We start from the raw sequence: 16,205 nt of genomic DNA, 5'->3' as shown, positions 1-16,205 counted from the left end.
CCTGAAAGAATCTAGTATGTTTTCTGGTCTCTGCAGCCACTGTCATTTAATAAACCTATTGAAGGATTGCATTTTTTAAAAATAGTTTCCAGCAGATTTCTTTTGTCACTCCTACACACATAATATGTCCAGGAAAAAAATCAGGCATGATCAGAAAGACAGATGTAGCTAACATGCTACCATAATAAGACCCACAATCCAGTAAGGGGAAATGTGACCTTACTTATCCTTTTCTGCTACTGTGATTCCAGGCAGCTTCTCTGGCTAGGGAGATTTACAGTACCTGGAGAATACCTCATGTGTGACATAGATAACAACATTGTGTCCCTGGCAGACCTCTGGGAACTAAACTGTCACTGGGATGCTCAGAAACCACCAATGTGTTGTGCATTGCTTGATTTCATTCTTCTCATGCGCCTTTTCCTTGGGTAAATGGGTGAGAATCTTTCCTCACGACTTCAGTCAGTTCCTAACATAGATTAAGCCTTCTGGAGCTCTTCAAAGAGAGACACTACAGAGATTTGAAAGGTAATAAATGTGTATTTTTTCCTCTCTGGTTTACACTACTACTTTTGAGCTGGATGATGAGCCACTAGAGGAAATGAGGACAAGCATCACACCATACACCCTATACACCCTATACATGGCTTACTGGTGTCACGGGGCTGTGCTCAGGGTGGCAGGGAAGGCTGCCATGCAGCAATGCTGCACATGGTGGCTGGGAGGGATCCCATAGGGAGGAAGAGGAGCAAACAATCCATTGCCTGTGTCCCTGTTTCCTCAGTTAGCCATGAGATGGCCAAGCTGCCTCACCACAGGAGAGGCCCACCCTATTCAAGTTTAATGTTAAGAAATTGACTCAGTGCTTATGAAAAATACATCAGTTATTGCCCAAGCCCCCCCAAACCCCTCAGGATATCTCAAAATCCTTGCTCCACCCCATTTCCAACAAAGGCATCGCAGAAAGTGACTGTGACATCAGCTTTCCTTTTATACATTCTCCCTCTGTACCGTGTTTGCAGCATCAAAGGATAGGTGACTGGAAACTGTCCCTTAGGGAGACCCTTTACAGGAGAAAGGCATTTATTTGCCTTAGTCTGATTGTTCCTTGGACCTTTTTAGAAAAGATGGTGGCTCTGTGCCAGTGTATCTGCCCGACTCTGCTGTGACATGAGCCTCACTGGAGGCCTTATGGACACGGTGTGCTCTGGCTCCCTTCTGATGGAACACCCTGAGCCTTTGCAGCACGTGAGGAAGACGTGAGGAAGAGTTCTTCTTCCCTAATGAACCTTAAGAACAAAAGCACGGAGCTGGTATGTGGGCTGGCTGCCTGGAAGGTAGCCCTGGGTTTGGGAAGTCAGAACATGTGGTTGTGCCAGTAGGGTTTGCTCACAGGGAATGGCCCTGGCTTAGGAATCGCCCGATGCAGTGAAGCACCAGCTTCCCTTCTGGTAAGGAGGGGGAATAGCTGGGGGAGGCTGATGGGCCAGAGGGGGAGCTAGACTGTTCTGAAAGCTTTTCTGGGCATTGGGAAATGCTCTGGAACTTGGAGGGCCTGAGTATATTCATCTATTTACATACCTTTTGCCCAGCGCCCTAAGCAGTGGCTGGGCAGTCTCTGAGTCTGTGAACACTAACCAAACCCAAAAATTAATGTTCATCTCATTCTCCTTTTTACTGGTTGGTTTTTTTAGTTGAACTAATTAAAAGCAAGACCTGAGGTAAAATCTTGCGTTTTTCAGGTTAGTTGTAGTTTAACATTAATGCCTGGGTTTGATACTGCATATAATAGTAGTGAAGAAATTGTATTTTATGGTAGCTATAAATCTCCTTATTTTCCAGAAGTTAATGTAATAATAATAATTTTAAGGCTCTCTTATTACCAGCTGTAAGTCTAATTTTCTAACAAGATGCTCTAATTGCATTACTCTGGCTTCAGCAGTTTTCTTTGTGTCAGAGCCCCTTAGAGGGGAAGTAGATTCTTAGCCAGAGTTCTTGTTTTAGTCCTGTAAAATGTAATTGTATTGTAACAGTAGCTTCTTCTTAATAATTTTTATCTGTTTTATTAATTATTGTCTAGGTTTTGCTACATCAATTACTTTTGCATTGCTGACAGCCTAACTGCATGTAGTTCAAATAGATCAGTAGCCACAAACTGTCTCAACTGATTGTAATTGCATTACTCTCATTTCAGTGAGTACAGTATTTACCACCTCACCAGCTGGTAGAATTTTGATTGTATTAAAATTCTCAAAACATTACATTACCTGAAAATTTATTTGGAAACCTATCCCCAAGAGTCTGTCTCATAGTCTGCTTCTATGAAAAATAAATGGACAAGTTAGAATCTGCCTTCAGCCGTAAGAGTTTTTGAGGCAAGTAATGCATAGTCTGTTAGCCACATCTTGCTTGTGTCCTTGTGACAGTGACAGCTCTTGGTCAGTCACTGTCTGGATGCATGGCCCAACAGGTCTAAAAGGGAAATAAAATTAAAATTAAGTATGAAGAGCAGGGCTATAGTGAGTTCTGTATAGGGAGATGAAAATATGCCTTTTGGGGTCATACTGTCTGGCTGAACCTGTTACACAGTCTCATCTTTAGCTAGGTAGAGGGATACAGTATGTTAGCTCCCATTTTCAGAGACTCATTTTAAAGGCCAGTGTTCAAGCAAGAATTTTTTTCAGTTTGTGATCTTTATTAAAGACTCTGAGGAAAAGCAGTTTAGAAATCCCGATTGCATTTGGTACATGCTGCACTGTGAATCCAGCATCCTAAGCAAAGGATCATTGTACCTGAGGATGCAGCCAAGGAACTGAAACTTTCAGAGAACATGTTACTTCCTCTTTGCTGTTGGAAGTTTTGTTTCATTCTGCAGTAAGTTCAGGATCCTCTGGGAATTCGGGTTATTGATCCTCTTCTCTCTCCCTTAATCCTCATGTTCTGGAGTGCAGACCAGATGTGTTCTGACCTGTTTCTTTGTCTTTGGGACTTGCTGCCAGGTGGGCCTCAATGAAATGTGTCCCTTCACCTTCCTTAGGGGTGAAGATAGATCCATGGTTTTGCACTTTAGTAACGCCTGGGACTGGAAAATACTTGAGTAGGGAATTCGTACCGCTGGCAAGCTGTGACGGTGAGGAGAGAACCTGAGCGGTGAGCACAGCCAGCTGGCCGGGCCCGTGCAGAGCCGCCTCTCCCGGCTCACAGGCGGCTTCTCTCGCCATCTGCCGGAGCTCCTGCCGGGAATGCGCTGGGAAAGCCTGGCTGCAGGCACGGCAGAGCGCGGAACAAACGGGATGCCTGCCTCCACCAGCAGGACTCGGTGTGTGCCATCGGACTGCGAGAAACCAGGTGGGAACAAGCCAGCATGCACACAGTGTAAAGAGTAATTCAAGGTTTGGTTTTGGATGCATCCTTTATGACCTTTCTGGTTGTTTTTAGGATGCACAAAACTACTGAAGCCAGTTATATTGAGAACAGTGTACAAGTCTGTATAATGCTGTCTTTTATGGCATGTGCTGCTGTGCAGAAAATAGGGCTCTGAAGGTAGTTTAGTGAAAGCTAAATAAGATAATTGCTAAGTGGATTAATTTAAAATGGTTTGCTAGTTATGGGAACTACAGCATTGCTTCAAAAGTAGCAGGCCACAGAATAATTTCAGTACAAGGGTATGTGCATTTTAGACAAGAGCTCAGTGGCTACTGATAGACTTTGAGAATTTCTACAGCTCTCGTCACCTCTTTGGAAACTCACCTGTCCATTAGAATAACCTTTTTTTCTTACAAATAAAAACAAAATGGAAGGTTTATTTGCAAGACACCTTCTTCTCTGGTATTCTGTCCTGCAAAGATTGCTTTGTGTTACCTAAGCTAAATGTCACATAATAGTTTGTTTAAACATACTCCACCATGGGAGAAGTCAGCCTACACCAAAAATGCCTAATTTTGTCAAAATTTACATAGAATGCAGAATTTCTCTTACAGAAACACAAGTTGTGGTGCAGTGTTCCCTTGTTTGGAAATCAGCCTTGGCTCTTAAGTTAAGTGGTTAGAAAAGATTGGATGGCCTATACCCAAAACTGAACACTGAGTACAAGTACTGCTTTTTCTGACATGGTTTGACCTTCTCCTAATTGCTGCCATCTGGGGAGTGGTATCAGCCTGCTCCCATCTGGTGTCATTGATTCTTCAAGAGCTAGTTTGGCTTGTGAGTGGGAGAGGTACATGACCTTATTGCCTCTCGGCTAATACTGCAAAAGGGAAACCTAAATACCTGCTTGGTTCTCAGGCTTAAACAGCTACAGACTTAACATTTGGATCTTTTTACTCAAAGCTAAACTTTCAGAAACCCTTTACCATATCACTTTCATGATTATCTGTGACACAGCACAGTCACCTTTGGCAACTGGTAAGTCTCTAATAGGAATAAAGCCTGCAGTAGTCCATAGCAGCGAGCAGGCTTACTCAAGAGAATTAGGAATTAGCCTTTGGTAATACCCTGAGTGGGCATTTGCACATCCTCTGCAGAGCTAAAAGAACCTCTACATGCTAAAGGCTATGGGGAGCACTTTGACTTTAGACAGAACATTATCTTGCTATGTGTAACTAACACACCCCAAGGATGTGGGGCTTTCTTCAAGTCTGACAAGGTAGGTGCTTCTCATTTTTCTGTGTTAGGGAAACAAGTAAGCTAAATGGGTGCAGATTGGGTACAGATGAGAAAATAAATGTGGTTGTCTTTTCTACCACTGTTCTAGCGGCCATTTGCTTGGATCAAAGATCTTTTGCAAAGCAGAAAGATCTAAATAAGGCTCATTCTGCCTTCAGGGAGATGAGTGCTGCCTGTGTTTTTCTGCCAAGAGGTGGTTATCTCTTCTGGTGTGTCTTCTGATACCCCTTCATCCTAAGGAGTTTAAATCTGAGTGCTTTTTAAAATATAATAATATTTTTATATATCAAGACATTATCTATCTTGTCTTTAATAGAAGAGAGGAATTCTTTTTTTTCAAAATGAATAATGAGAGTAAGTTTTTAGCTTTTTGTCTGATGGATGCTTGGGAGAAAGTACAGAGGTGCATATGTTTTGTTATATACTTATTAAATGCTTTATTGAAGTTCAGGGTTTTAGTACTCATTATACTCATAGGACAAAACATGCTGATACACATAACAGTAGAAGAAATAGATGATGAATGAAAAATGCTTGGTGCTGTAAGCATGATGCAAGGCAAAGATCCCAAATTAACTGATTTTGTTTAGCTGGTTGTTATTTTTGCTTCACTGTCATGTTTTTCTGTTCAGTGCTCCTTGATCTGAAGCAAAGGGATAGAGCTCTGAACATTTGCAGTTTATCCACACTGCAATGCCTTGTGGTCACAGTTTGAGATGAACACATAACAGAAAATCAAATTAGATCGGTAGAGTAGCATTTTCATATCTGTATTGATTATGTGGCTGCTGAAATGGAGCTTGGCATGGACTAATTCATCAGTTGGGCCTTGAGTGCGTGAGGTGAAAATTGCCCAGCCCTGACTGCTCTTGGGATGAGAGCCTGGGAGTTCTGCAGGGACACAGTGCACAGGAGCTGGGAAGTACTGGTGAATGTGAATGTAGCAGCTCCAAGGAGAACTCAATGGCAGCAATAAAAGCTCAGTCTTAAGGTCATCTGCTTTTGTTTGTGAGGAGTCACTCTTTTGCTGGGTATTCATGCAACCATGTGTGTCATAAAAATAAACTAGAGCTCAGACATTCTCTTTGCAGCCCCAGCTGCCAGTTTCAGGGGTGTCAATGGGAAATTCTTCAAAGTACCTTTCTACTTGAAATTCCTTATTAATTTTGCTACTGAAATCTTGCTTATTGTACAATTTTCTGTTAGTAATACCAAGCTGAATGATACCAACATGTGCCTTCACCCTTTCATTGAACCACACAAGTTTAGAAATTAAAAGTTCAAAAGTAAGTTGTGGGCAAACATAGTTTTTCCAAGAATCCATCTTGCAAAGAAAAAGTGGGTAAAATATGAGTTAAGCTAAGCAAGAGTAATGCATTATCAAGGAAGGTGTCTGCAAATGGAGTCCATGGGGGATATAGTCATCAGGACTGATTACACATGTATGTATTCAAAGCCACAAATACTTTTTTTCAGTTTTGCCTCCATTGAAGCCAGTCGTCAGATTTGCTTGAAACTACTTGACATCACAGCTAATTTAAAACCTGTTGCATCAAGCTGAGCCCAAGATTTCATCTGAAACATACCAGTGGTACAAGTTGCCTTATCACCATGTTTCTTCCTTGTTCGGTTTGGAAATTTTTCTCATTCACAGTTGCAACTAGATGTGTCCTGATAAAATAGGTTTTCAGTGTTCACCGAGTTCTGTTTAATCTGCTTATTACATCCAAAAACAAATGTCAGAATTCTGATTCAAATGTGTATACTGAGATGTAGTTGGCTGCAGTGAAACAATATAACAACAGTTTTCTAATTTAACAGTAGGCCCAAAATTACAGATCCTGTAAAAGCTTAGTTCATATCAGCTTCATTAAAGGTGGAATTCAGCCTACTGCTGAGGGCTGGCATAAAACCAATCTATGATTAACTCTCCTTAAGTCCTAAAATATGCACTGCTTTTGTTTCTGGACTATGGTAAATTTTACATGGAGAATTTAACACCTCTAAGAACTGGGCCCCAAAGGCTGTAGTAATTTCTAAGGGGAAAAAAACCCTGAAATGTTCTATTGCACAGCACAAAAGAATACTTCTTGATGAACTAGAATTTGTTTTCATAGTCAAGAATTTTTCTTCATCTTCTGTCAAACAAATCTTGGATTTCATTGTTTACAAATTTTGTCTCAAGACAGTACCTACTTATAAAATATTTCATTAGGCCTTCATTTCATTGTAATGGAGCACATGAAGAAATTTTTTGAGGACATGGGGAAAGCTACTTTGGGTGCATTAATAATCAGGTGTATATTGACTGGATATATGTGTGTGTGTTTGCAACTAAATGGATGTGTTAATTTGAAATTTTGCACTTTCATCTGTTGAGACAGCTTGGTAAGATCAGCAGCAGTAGCAGAGTATGATGGTGACATGTGGAGCTCTGCCGTGCAGGCAGGGACACTGCTGTTCTGCAGTGGTGACTGTCCAGGGGTTTGTACAGCCTGGTTTTGGTGGCACTTAGGCTGTGCCTTCAGTAAATCAGTGTCTGTCTGCTCAACATCTGGGTTACCCAGCTTTCCCAGGTACAACTGTCAGCCATGTTATCAGGGGACACTGAGCTGTGGTTGTTTCCATGAGTAGAAAAACAAAGGAATGTGAGGAAACTCTGCCAAAACATGGTTTATTTCTGTGTAATTCCCCCAGTTCCCCTCTTTCAGTCATACATTGATATTTTGATGAAAATTCAAACTAAAGACCCTGGAATTCATTTTAATTAAGAGAGGTGAAGGAGAGAAGTCTGCAAAAAGGAGTGTGAGCAGCCTGGACTGAGATGGCAGCATGGGTAATTCCTGAATGTGTGCAGATGCATAAACACATTTTCTAGAGAGGTGCGACGTATGCACCAGAAAGGGGCTTCCTGTGAGGAAGAAAACGCCTCCAGCTCTGCCGCAGTCCCTGGGCACCGATGGACAAATGCCATTTCTCTGACTGGCTGGACAAGCCGTGGTTCAGTGGGCAGGAAGCAAAGCCCAGCCCCAAACCCTGTGGTGCGCTGAGCTGTGATCGCAGTGCGCGGGGCTGAGCACTCACCAGCTGCTCTGCTCCTGGGCAGGGGGCACAGGGGTTGTGCTGCTCCTTCCCAGAGCTGTCACTGCTCAGAGCTTCCTGCTGTTTGCAGTCACAATGGAATATTGCTCTGCCAGCCAAAGGGAGGCCGTCCTCTGTGATGTGCAGGGTGTCTCTTCTGGAAGCTCTCTGTGCTGCTTTGCTCAGAGAGGAAGTTGACTGTCAAAATGGGAAGTGGTAGGCACTAAGAGTCTCATTGTTTCATAAGTCAAACAATATACTTAAAAAACCTGTTTAAAGAGTTTTTCCTTTCTGAAGGCACCTTAAAGTCAAAGTTGCAGCAATAATTGTGCTAAGCACATGTGTAGCTGCAGTCTAGATTGTCTGTTCCAGGTAATAAACATTTTACGCTCCTGAGTTTTTCCCAGCTTAGTGAGTAAACATATAGTCTTAGCTGACTGCAAAAAGATTAGTTTACTTCAGTGGGCTTAATCTATGACATAGACTAATCTTGGTGTGATCCTATTACTGCAAGGTCAGCTGGGATTGTAGTGTTTGATTGTCTTGCTTTGCTCATTTGATTCCAGCGTTTGTGGTTTGGAGCAGTTTTTGTCTTTGTTGGTGTCTCTGAGACCTGTAGCCAGGAGACAGCTGACTCATGTGATCCCAACTTTGAAAAGGTTAGGAGATTGTGAAGGAGGGAAAAGGGAGAGGTCCTTTTCTCATGGTGTATCCCCTCAGCAGCATTACCTTTTGGAATTTAAGCCGCAGCAAAGGAAATCCACCATCATTTGTCAGATCTCTGAAGATCTGTGTGGTGGGGTTGGTCATTCTGGAAGGTACTGCTGTGATAAATGTTCCTAGCAGAATTGGAGAGCCTGCCACTGAAGGAGCTGGTAAAGGTGGGAATTCCAAAATTGCCCCTAGACCAACATCTGGCTAATGGGTCTGTCACAGGACACTTCCCTTTGCCTCCCAGCATGACAGGCTCGTGGCTCTCAGCTCTGGGTGTTGCTGGTAGGGGATTGATCTGTAGCTGCCCAGAAGCTGTTTGTTTCCAGTAATTAACTTGGCACATCTCACCACTGAGCATGACCTGCAGCTGATGTCATGAGCAACAGATAAGAGGGATGAGGTGCTCCTGACAGCCTGTGAGTGAGAGTTCGTGGTGGTGCCTTTCTCTGACATAAACACTACAGCAGCTCCTCTTGGCAATCCCAAGGAAATCAGTGAAAACTTAAAGGGGTTTCCCCCTTCTTCTACAGAGACTGGGGACAAAAAGCACAGCTGCTTTTTTATCTAATGCCTCATAGGCAAATGGGAGCAATGGATTTTTCTCCTGATTATTGTAATCAAATCTCCTCCAATTTAATTAGGTTTCACTGCTTTAATGCACCTTTTTTAACAAATATCAGTCAATGGAGGGTAAAATGCTAGAGTCAGAAAATATCCAGTATAATGACAAAAGTCACTGGAATGACACAGGGCTTGGTGAGTTATGTAAAGACAATAAACAGGGACCAGCAATACAGACAGGTGCTAAGCTCGGTCAGACAAGGCCACCTAGAACATGCTGATCTACTGCTTGCTGAGGTGTGCTAGAGTTGTTTCTGGACTGCATCATGGGTAAATTTAACTGAAATAAAGAAACCTTTAAATGGTAGAGTTATAATGCAGAGAAGGGGATCATAGTACTACATTTGTATTTCTCCTCCCTTTTCTTTCTTCTGGTGATGAACTCTGAAATGAGATGTTAGGGTTTTGTAGCCATCCCTTTTAAATTAGCATCCTTCAGAGTTAAAACATCTTTCAAAACTTTGAACCCATTACCATAAAGAACTGTGGGCTTGTCAGCTGAGAATGTTCTTTAAAAATGTAGAGATTTTTTGCTGAAGTACTTTGAAAACCAAAATCATGCTTGTATCTGTTCTTGTTTCAAAGAACTCCAACTGATTCTACAAATATACTGGAATTCTGTGTCTTTGCATTGATTTATATGATTCGCTCTTTTATTCAGGTAGAGAAGCCGAGATATTCAAGATATGGGGTGACTTGCACTTGGTCGCATAGAAAATCAGGGACAGGAAGAGAATATCTGAATCTCAGTCCCTTACTTTACATTGAAACTTGTTCTATATCTTATCTTAACAGTTGTCTTGCAGCTTATCCCTTATACTGTCTTGTTGTTCTTCTGGCACTAAAATGTACACATATGCACATTTCTAGGTCTTCTCTAGGTTTCAGTTACCATTACTGCTAACTGGTACAAATTTATTTGGTGTAATTTATTCACTTTTTTCATTTTAAAAACATTTTTACAGTCAGAGCCAACATCATGATATATAATACCAGTACATCAGGGTTTAGGAAAGGTCTCTGGCCGATTAAATTTCCTTTCATTTTATACATCTTCTGGACAATTAATTGCGTGTAAAGATGAACATATTTGACGTTTCCCACATGCCAAAATGATAAATATTAGGCATAGTTGTATTTCTGGAGGGAGGATGGAGAACAGTCCACGAGAAATCGGGCGCATTCCCAAGGAAACCGACGCTGCAAAGCGCACCAGGTGGCGCTGCTGGCAGCCCAAAGGCGGCGAGCGGGACGGGCCGGGTTTGTGGGGGACAGGTCGGGTTTTGAGGGAGCGGGACGGGCCGGGTTTGGGGGGAGCGGGACGGGTCGGGTTTTGAGGGAGCGGGACGGGTTCTGAGGGAGCGGGACGGGCCGGGTTTGGGGGAGCGGGACGGGTTTTGAGGTGTGGGACGGGACGGGTTCTGAGGGAGCGGGACGGGTTTTGAGGGAACGGGACGGGCCGGGTTCTGAGGGAGCGGGACGGGTTTTGAGGGAGCGGGACGGGCCGGGTTCTGAGGGAGCGGGACGGGACGGGTTTGGGAGAGCGGGACGGGCGGGTTTTGAGGGAGCGGGACGGGCCGGGTTCTGGGGGAACGGGACGGGCCGAGTTCTGGGGATGGGACGGGCCGGGTTCGGGGGGAGCGGGACCGGCCGGATTTTGGGGATGGGAGCTCTTCCCCCCAAGGATCCCATCCGGTGCGGAGCATTTCCCATGGATCCCACACGGAGGATGCAGGACTGGGCGTTCTGTGCTTGGAGCTTTGCAGCCGAACGCAGCGCTATGAATTAGGGAATTGAAACATTATCATAGCATCTCAGGGAAGTCTGCCCTTACCAGTTTTCAGAATTGATGGCAATTCTGTTATTTCATAGTAAGAACCATTTGCTTCTTCTACCTTAGGAATGACGAAGCACAGTAGGAAGCTTTGTTCCATCATTTATTATGTTTAATATTAGCAGAGCTTTCAGCACATTGCTTTTCAGACATTCCTGGGTTACCCAAGCAGGGAGCAAGTTTTCTGCCACTAGTTGTAGATACTGGCTTCCAGAGCTACAACCTCATTCTTTCAGTTCTCACATCAGTGGAGTTTTGTGGGTTGGTATCCAGTGGGGCAGTTCAAGATTTCCATGCTTACTTGTCATTATATGCCCTAGCTTTTCGGTTCTCTCTTTTCTTCGCTACCCTTTCAAGTCCTCTGTTATTAGCTGAGCAAGAAACATTCTTTCTTGCAGCCTTCAGTTGCTCATAGGTATTGAAATGTTCTGGATTTATTTAACTAGCTCTGTTTGAGACGTGGTAATGCATTGACACAAGTGGTGTATTGAATACTGAAACAGTGATTTTACTCAAATCAAATGAAATTAAAACAAAACCTTGTATAATTCTCCTGAGATCCTGTCCTTATCAAAATCTATGTCAAAACTCCACTTACTTTTAGTATTGTGAGGCTGAAGCTGATTCCTGCCTGTCTATATGCAGTATACATTAAAGTCACCCAGCCTGAATCCCATCTTCAGTGGGGACCCACCATCACTGACAGTGGTTCTACCTCTGAAATCAGTCTGGTTTGCATTTTGGGTCTAGGTTTAGACCCTGCTCACACCCAGGAGGCCCCCAGTATCTTTCCAGTCTGCCCAGCCCAACAAACTCCCGGTGCTCCCCTCTAGCTGCAGTTTGTGGTTCCAGTAACAGAGCTAGCATTCTGTTTTTATTACAGAGCAAAAGTAACTGTATGGATGTACAGACAATTTCAGACTCTTTTAGACATAGGACAAAACATTCCAAAACATATATATAATAGGAAATATTTAAAGGGATTTTATCTATGACATCTAATTGTTTGAATAGGAACAGAGTGCTTGGAAAATAATGAAAATATAGGGAAAATAAAGAAAAAGTCTTCACCTGATTATTCATACAGACTGATCATAATGGTCCTGCGGGATGAATAGTCTGTCAGTACTTTTTATCATTTGTCAGTCTAGGCTAGCAGGTGCTTTACTTTAGGACAAAGAAGTGCCTTGTCACATAGACAAGTCTGAGACCAGTGAGAAGTCATTTCTCAGGGCTGATGATGCACAGAAAATAGAAAAATATTCAGCAAAGCTGGTTTGTAAAATAATCACATGAAGTGCAGTGTAATCCTTTCTGTTGTCTAATTTATTTTATTTCTACGACTACAGGGACTGGAAAGAGTTATGGTTTTCTGTCTGTCTAAAAGGAAAGTCACTTCTGAGTGTGCTGAGACTGAACACCATTGTCATTTATTTGTTGTCATTATCCTTAAAGTAGAAATTAATTCATACAATGTTTTTAGAGGTTTTAGCTTTGTACCCAGAGTAACAATTTGCTTATTCTGTTTTAGTGTACCTGAAACAGTTATGAAGTTCAATCTCTATACAATTTTTTATTATTATATTCATAGTCCTATTTTTTAGAATTCAGGTTTTACCTCCCCCATATTTCAAAGAACACAAGTCAACAAATCAATTTTCTTTTCTTAGCTTGGAAGACCTATCCATTTGCAGAGTCCTAGGATGAGAGAAGGGCCTGATTTTTCAGATTGTCCCAAGTGATTCTAAATGTGCCACCAGCTCTTTTAGCTTGGTTGGAAGGGGAATGTGGTCCCATAGTGAAGGAATCCAGTGTCATGGTTTCAGCTCTGCCTCTCTGAGAGCAGCAGGAAGCTGTCACTAGCTCTCTGATTCCTGTAGGAGGACATTTGCATGCAAAGTAAATTATTGTACATGGGAACATGGCATATAATATACCACTGAGATCTGAGTTTTCAGAAATACCATTAACCATGAGCTAGATCCCCATAAATACCAAGATTGATTTAGGTAGTCTTCTCTTCTGGATAAGGGTCTTTATCTGGTTCAGTTCTTGAAAAGTCACTTGAGACAACAGGAACCTGAATTGAAGAAAAGTGGCAGCTTCCATTTGCTATTATAGGAGCTGTTGCTTTTTCAGCATTTTTCAGAATTATGTCAGGAACTGTCTGAGCTTAAGCAATCAAAATTACTGAGTGTTTTATCAGTATTGGAGCCTGTAACCTATTATACTGTTCCTTATCTGTAGAATTATGCTGAAATTCTGTTACTAGTGTGGGTAATATTTATCGGAAAAAAAGAGAGAGAGCACAAGGAGAAAATTATATTGATGTGTGAAGTATGGGTCTGTTATCCTTTCTCAGGAAGGTGTTATTTGACATCTCCTTGATATGTGGTGCATACCCCCTGCCCCCAGTACATGAGCAATTAATGGATGAGGAATTGTGCAGCCCAGACAGGCTGGCAGCTCTGATTGGTTTTCTGCTGGAAATCAACCCTGCCATCAGACTGTGGGTGAGGGGGAGCAAACCAGAACCCAGCCAAAAGGAAAGAAGGTGTTCATCACATCTGGAGGTTCGTGCTTTGTCCATCACACAGATCTTAGCACTCCCTTATTTGCCAGAGAGGAGAGTGCTTCCTTGCTTCCCAAGGGTGCTGGAGTTCAGGTTTTTAATGTTCAAGTCACTTGAATGTTAATATGGACAGTGCTGCAGAAATAGCTACCGCGTTCTAGTGTAATTTAAGTGTAATACGTTGCCTGTTATGGGCAGGGACAGATGAATGCACATATCCTTTTGTGCTGTCCTGTCATCATTTTTTTGTATTGCTATTTTTTTTCATCCCAGGTAGTTTCAAACTAAGGAAAGAAACCAAGCAACTCAGTTTTATTAATCTGAGGTGATGTCCCTGGTAATGGTAGCCAGAGCTTCTTGTGACACTGATTGAAAACACAGGAATGTCAAAAGTGCAGCGCTGGACAAATTTTCCTGTAAAAAATTTTCCTGAGGTCTTAATTTCCATTTCTAATGTAACACCAACTGACTGAGATGGAAGCTGATTGTGCTTTAAATTGCTGTGTGCTGCCTGTACAAGCCTTTAATGTACTCAGGAAAGGGAAAGGAGCCACAGAACTCCAAGAGAAGAGCTCACTGTGCTGTTCTGTGGTCAAATGAAGCCCATCCAAGCACAGTTTCTCAAATGTTAGTACCAGTGATCATGCAACCACATGGAAAATGGTTAAACAGCTGGCACCTAGCCCTGTGTCTGCAAGGAGTGTTCAGCTGGCTCAGCCTGCTGTTCAGTGGGCTTCTGCCTGCTGTGAAACTGTTCTTCTCGTGTCTCTGAGGATGCTGCAATGAAGCAGGGTCTAAGGAACACCCTCTATCACAATTCCAGACTCTAAAGTTCTCTGTGCTTCAATTCAGCACATCCTAAACTGCTAAGATGAACAAGCCTTTTGGTTTTAATTTTCAGTTTGAATATGTCTTTGTATGTACAATGTGAGAAAGAATGGGCCAATACAGAGTAACATCTCTGATACCCTGGACAATGGGCTGAAGTGCACCTGTAGGAAATCTGCAGCCATACCAAGGGGAGCACAGCTGGAGGCTGCTTCTCCATCGAGCTGGAGGAGTCAACCAACACAAACTTAATAAAAGTTTACTGAGGCAAATGCAAAGCTGTAGCCACATTTCTCTTCACAGAGAAAAGCATGGCATGACTTCCCAAGAATATTTCTGAGATTCACATTCTCTGAACGTCAGAGAAAGAAAAAACAATTCTTATCTCATTTACTGCTCCTGTGTAGTTCACAAGTGGAATGCATCGTGGAAGGTTGTTTACCTGAAGGGAACTGACAATTGGATTCCTGGTGTGAGTGTTTTGATTCACTGACCCACTGGATCCAGGGGTGTGAGTGTGTCAGGATTGTTGGCTGGCAGTCACGAGAGGCTGGGCAGTGCAGTGCTTGGCAGATTCAGTTTAGATGTAATGTAATAGAATGGAATGGAGTATAGAATAATATAGTATAGTAAAGTAATTAATTAGCCTTCTGATAAGATGGAGTCCTCTTCATCATTCATCTCCGTCGGGGGCAAAAATATCTGTGTTAGCAGGGCCTGGAATCCCAGTGAACAGAAAATTGAAGGTGAGTAGTAGAGTGTTCCTGCACTGAAGGCTGTGTTAGTAAAAGTGAAGTGTTTGTGCCCTCTGATTGGCACTGCCCTTGGCATGGGGTTTGTTGTTCATATGATTAGTGCAGATTATTTCTCATAAGTGAGAGTGCTCACATGGGCACCAATTTACAGGCCCGCTGACACAAACAGAGGTTATTTGTTTATCTTTTCTGTCCACATCTCATGAACTGTTAAATTTTTTCTTTAAACTTGCTATTTTCCTTGCAAGAGAAAGAGAGGGGGCAGACAGTTGCTAAATAAGAAAGGCTATAGAATGGAGAAACAGACTGCTCAAGTAAAAGTACCATAAAGTGGCCTGCATACTTCTTCTGATTTTAGGTGTAGAATTAACTACATGAAACTTCTTCCCTCTATCTGTTACCTGCCAGTGACTTGCTGAATTTTTGTGTAAACTGTTACATATTTAATCCAAATATGCTCTTGCCTAGGTTGGTGCAGCAGTGCTTTGAGGATATGTAGTTTACAGAAGAACTCTTCACCCAGCAGTCCCCAGTGACCTCCAGAGGGCTCATTCTCATGGTATGTAACCAGCACCCAGAAATATTCTGTCTATGCTCTGCTTCAGGGAGGCAAAATAAGAGTCAAGAACTGCTAAGTGTGTAATGGACCCTAGGCTGGTTTTCAGTTAAACACAACTCTTGAAATGTTTATATTGTATCACAAATGTCAAAGGACAACAAACCAGCATGCGTTTTAAAAGAAAACATTCTTTTAAGACATCCCATTTTTAAAAAGTGCTTTAAGGTTGTTTTTTATTTTTTATAATCCACTGCCTATGAAAGAAACTTGTGCTTAGTTTACTACTCAAATGCAAAGTGAAGGAAGGCCTAATTCTACATGTCTTGTACATGTAGGTCTTTACAGAGGTCTAAGCCTATCTTGCCTCTTCCTGTCAGTGTAAATAAAGTTCATTGGATTATGGACTGCTGCTTTCCATATTTAGTTTGACTACTGGGGTGAGTGGAAACATTTTAGCTGACATGATGGACTACAGATATTTAAATCTATTGCTTTTTGTTTTAAACTAACATCAATCATCTCTGGTGTGTTGCCATAGAATACAGCTCTGCGAACAGCAAGAGCAATGTTGTTTGG

General features: G+C 42.3%; 1 protein-coding gene across 4 annotated transcripts in view; it reads left to right on the top strand.

The window, feature by feature from the left end:
* The first annotated feature begins 4,197 nt into the window (after positions 1-4,197).
* Positions 4,198-16,205, top strand: part of TRPM1 (transient receptor potential cation channel subfamily M member 1) — an 86,260-nt gene continuing 74,252 nt past the window's right edge. For 3 of the 4 annotated variants that reach the window (XM_074549484.1, XM_074549485.1, XM_074549482.1), the window contains exons 1-2: positions 4,198-4,404; positions 15,539-15,629. In XM_074549484.1, coding sequence (XP_074405585.1) covers positions 15,627-15,629 — 3 coding nt within the window. In that variant the 5' untranslated portion in view covers positions 4,198-4,404; positions 15,539-15,626. Of the gene's footprint in view, positions 4,405-11,812; positions 15,062-15,538; positions 15,630-16,205 lie in introns of those variants that run through there. The other variant, XM_074549483.1, reaches the window with a different exon arrangement.

Source organism: Zonotrichia albicollis, chromosome 11, assembly GCF_047830755.1.
Source record: "Zonotrichia albicollis isolate bZonAlb1 chromosome 11, bZonAlb1.hap1, whole genome shotgun sequence".
Taxonomy (NCBI): Eukaryota; Metazoa; Chordata; class Aves; order Passeriformes; family Passerellidae; genus Zonotrichia; species Zonotrichia albicollis.
Note: the sequence above shows the minus strand (reverse complement) of the source record. Positions and strands in the feature narration are given on the sequence as shown.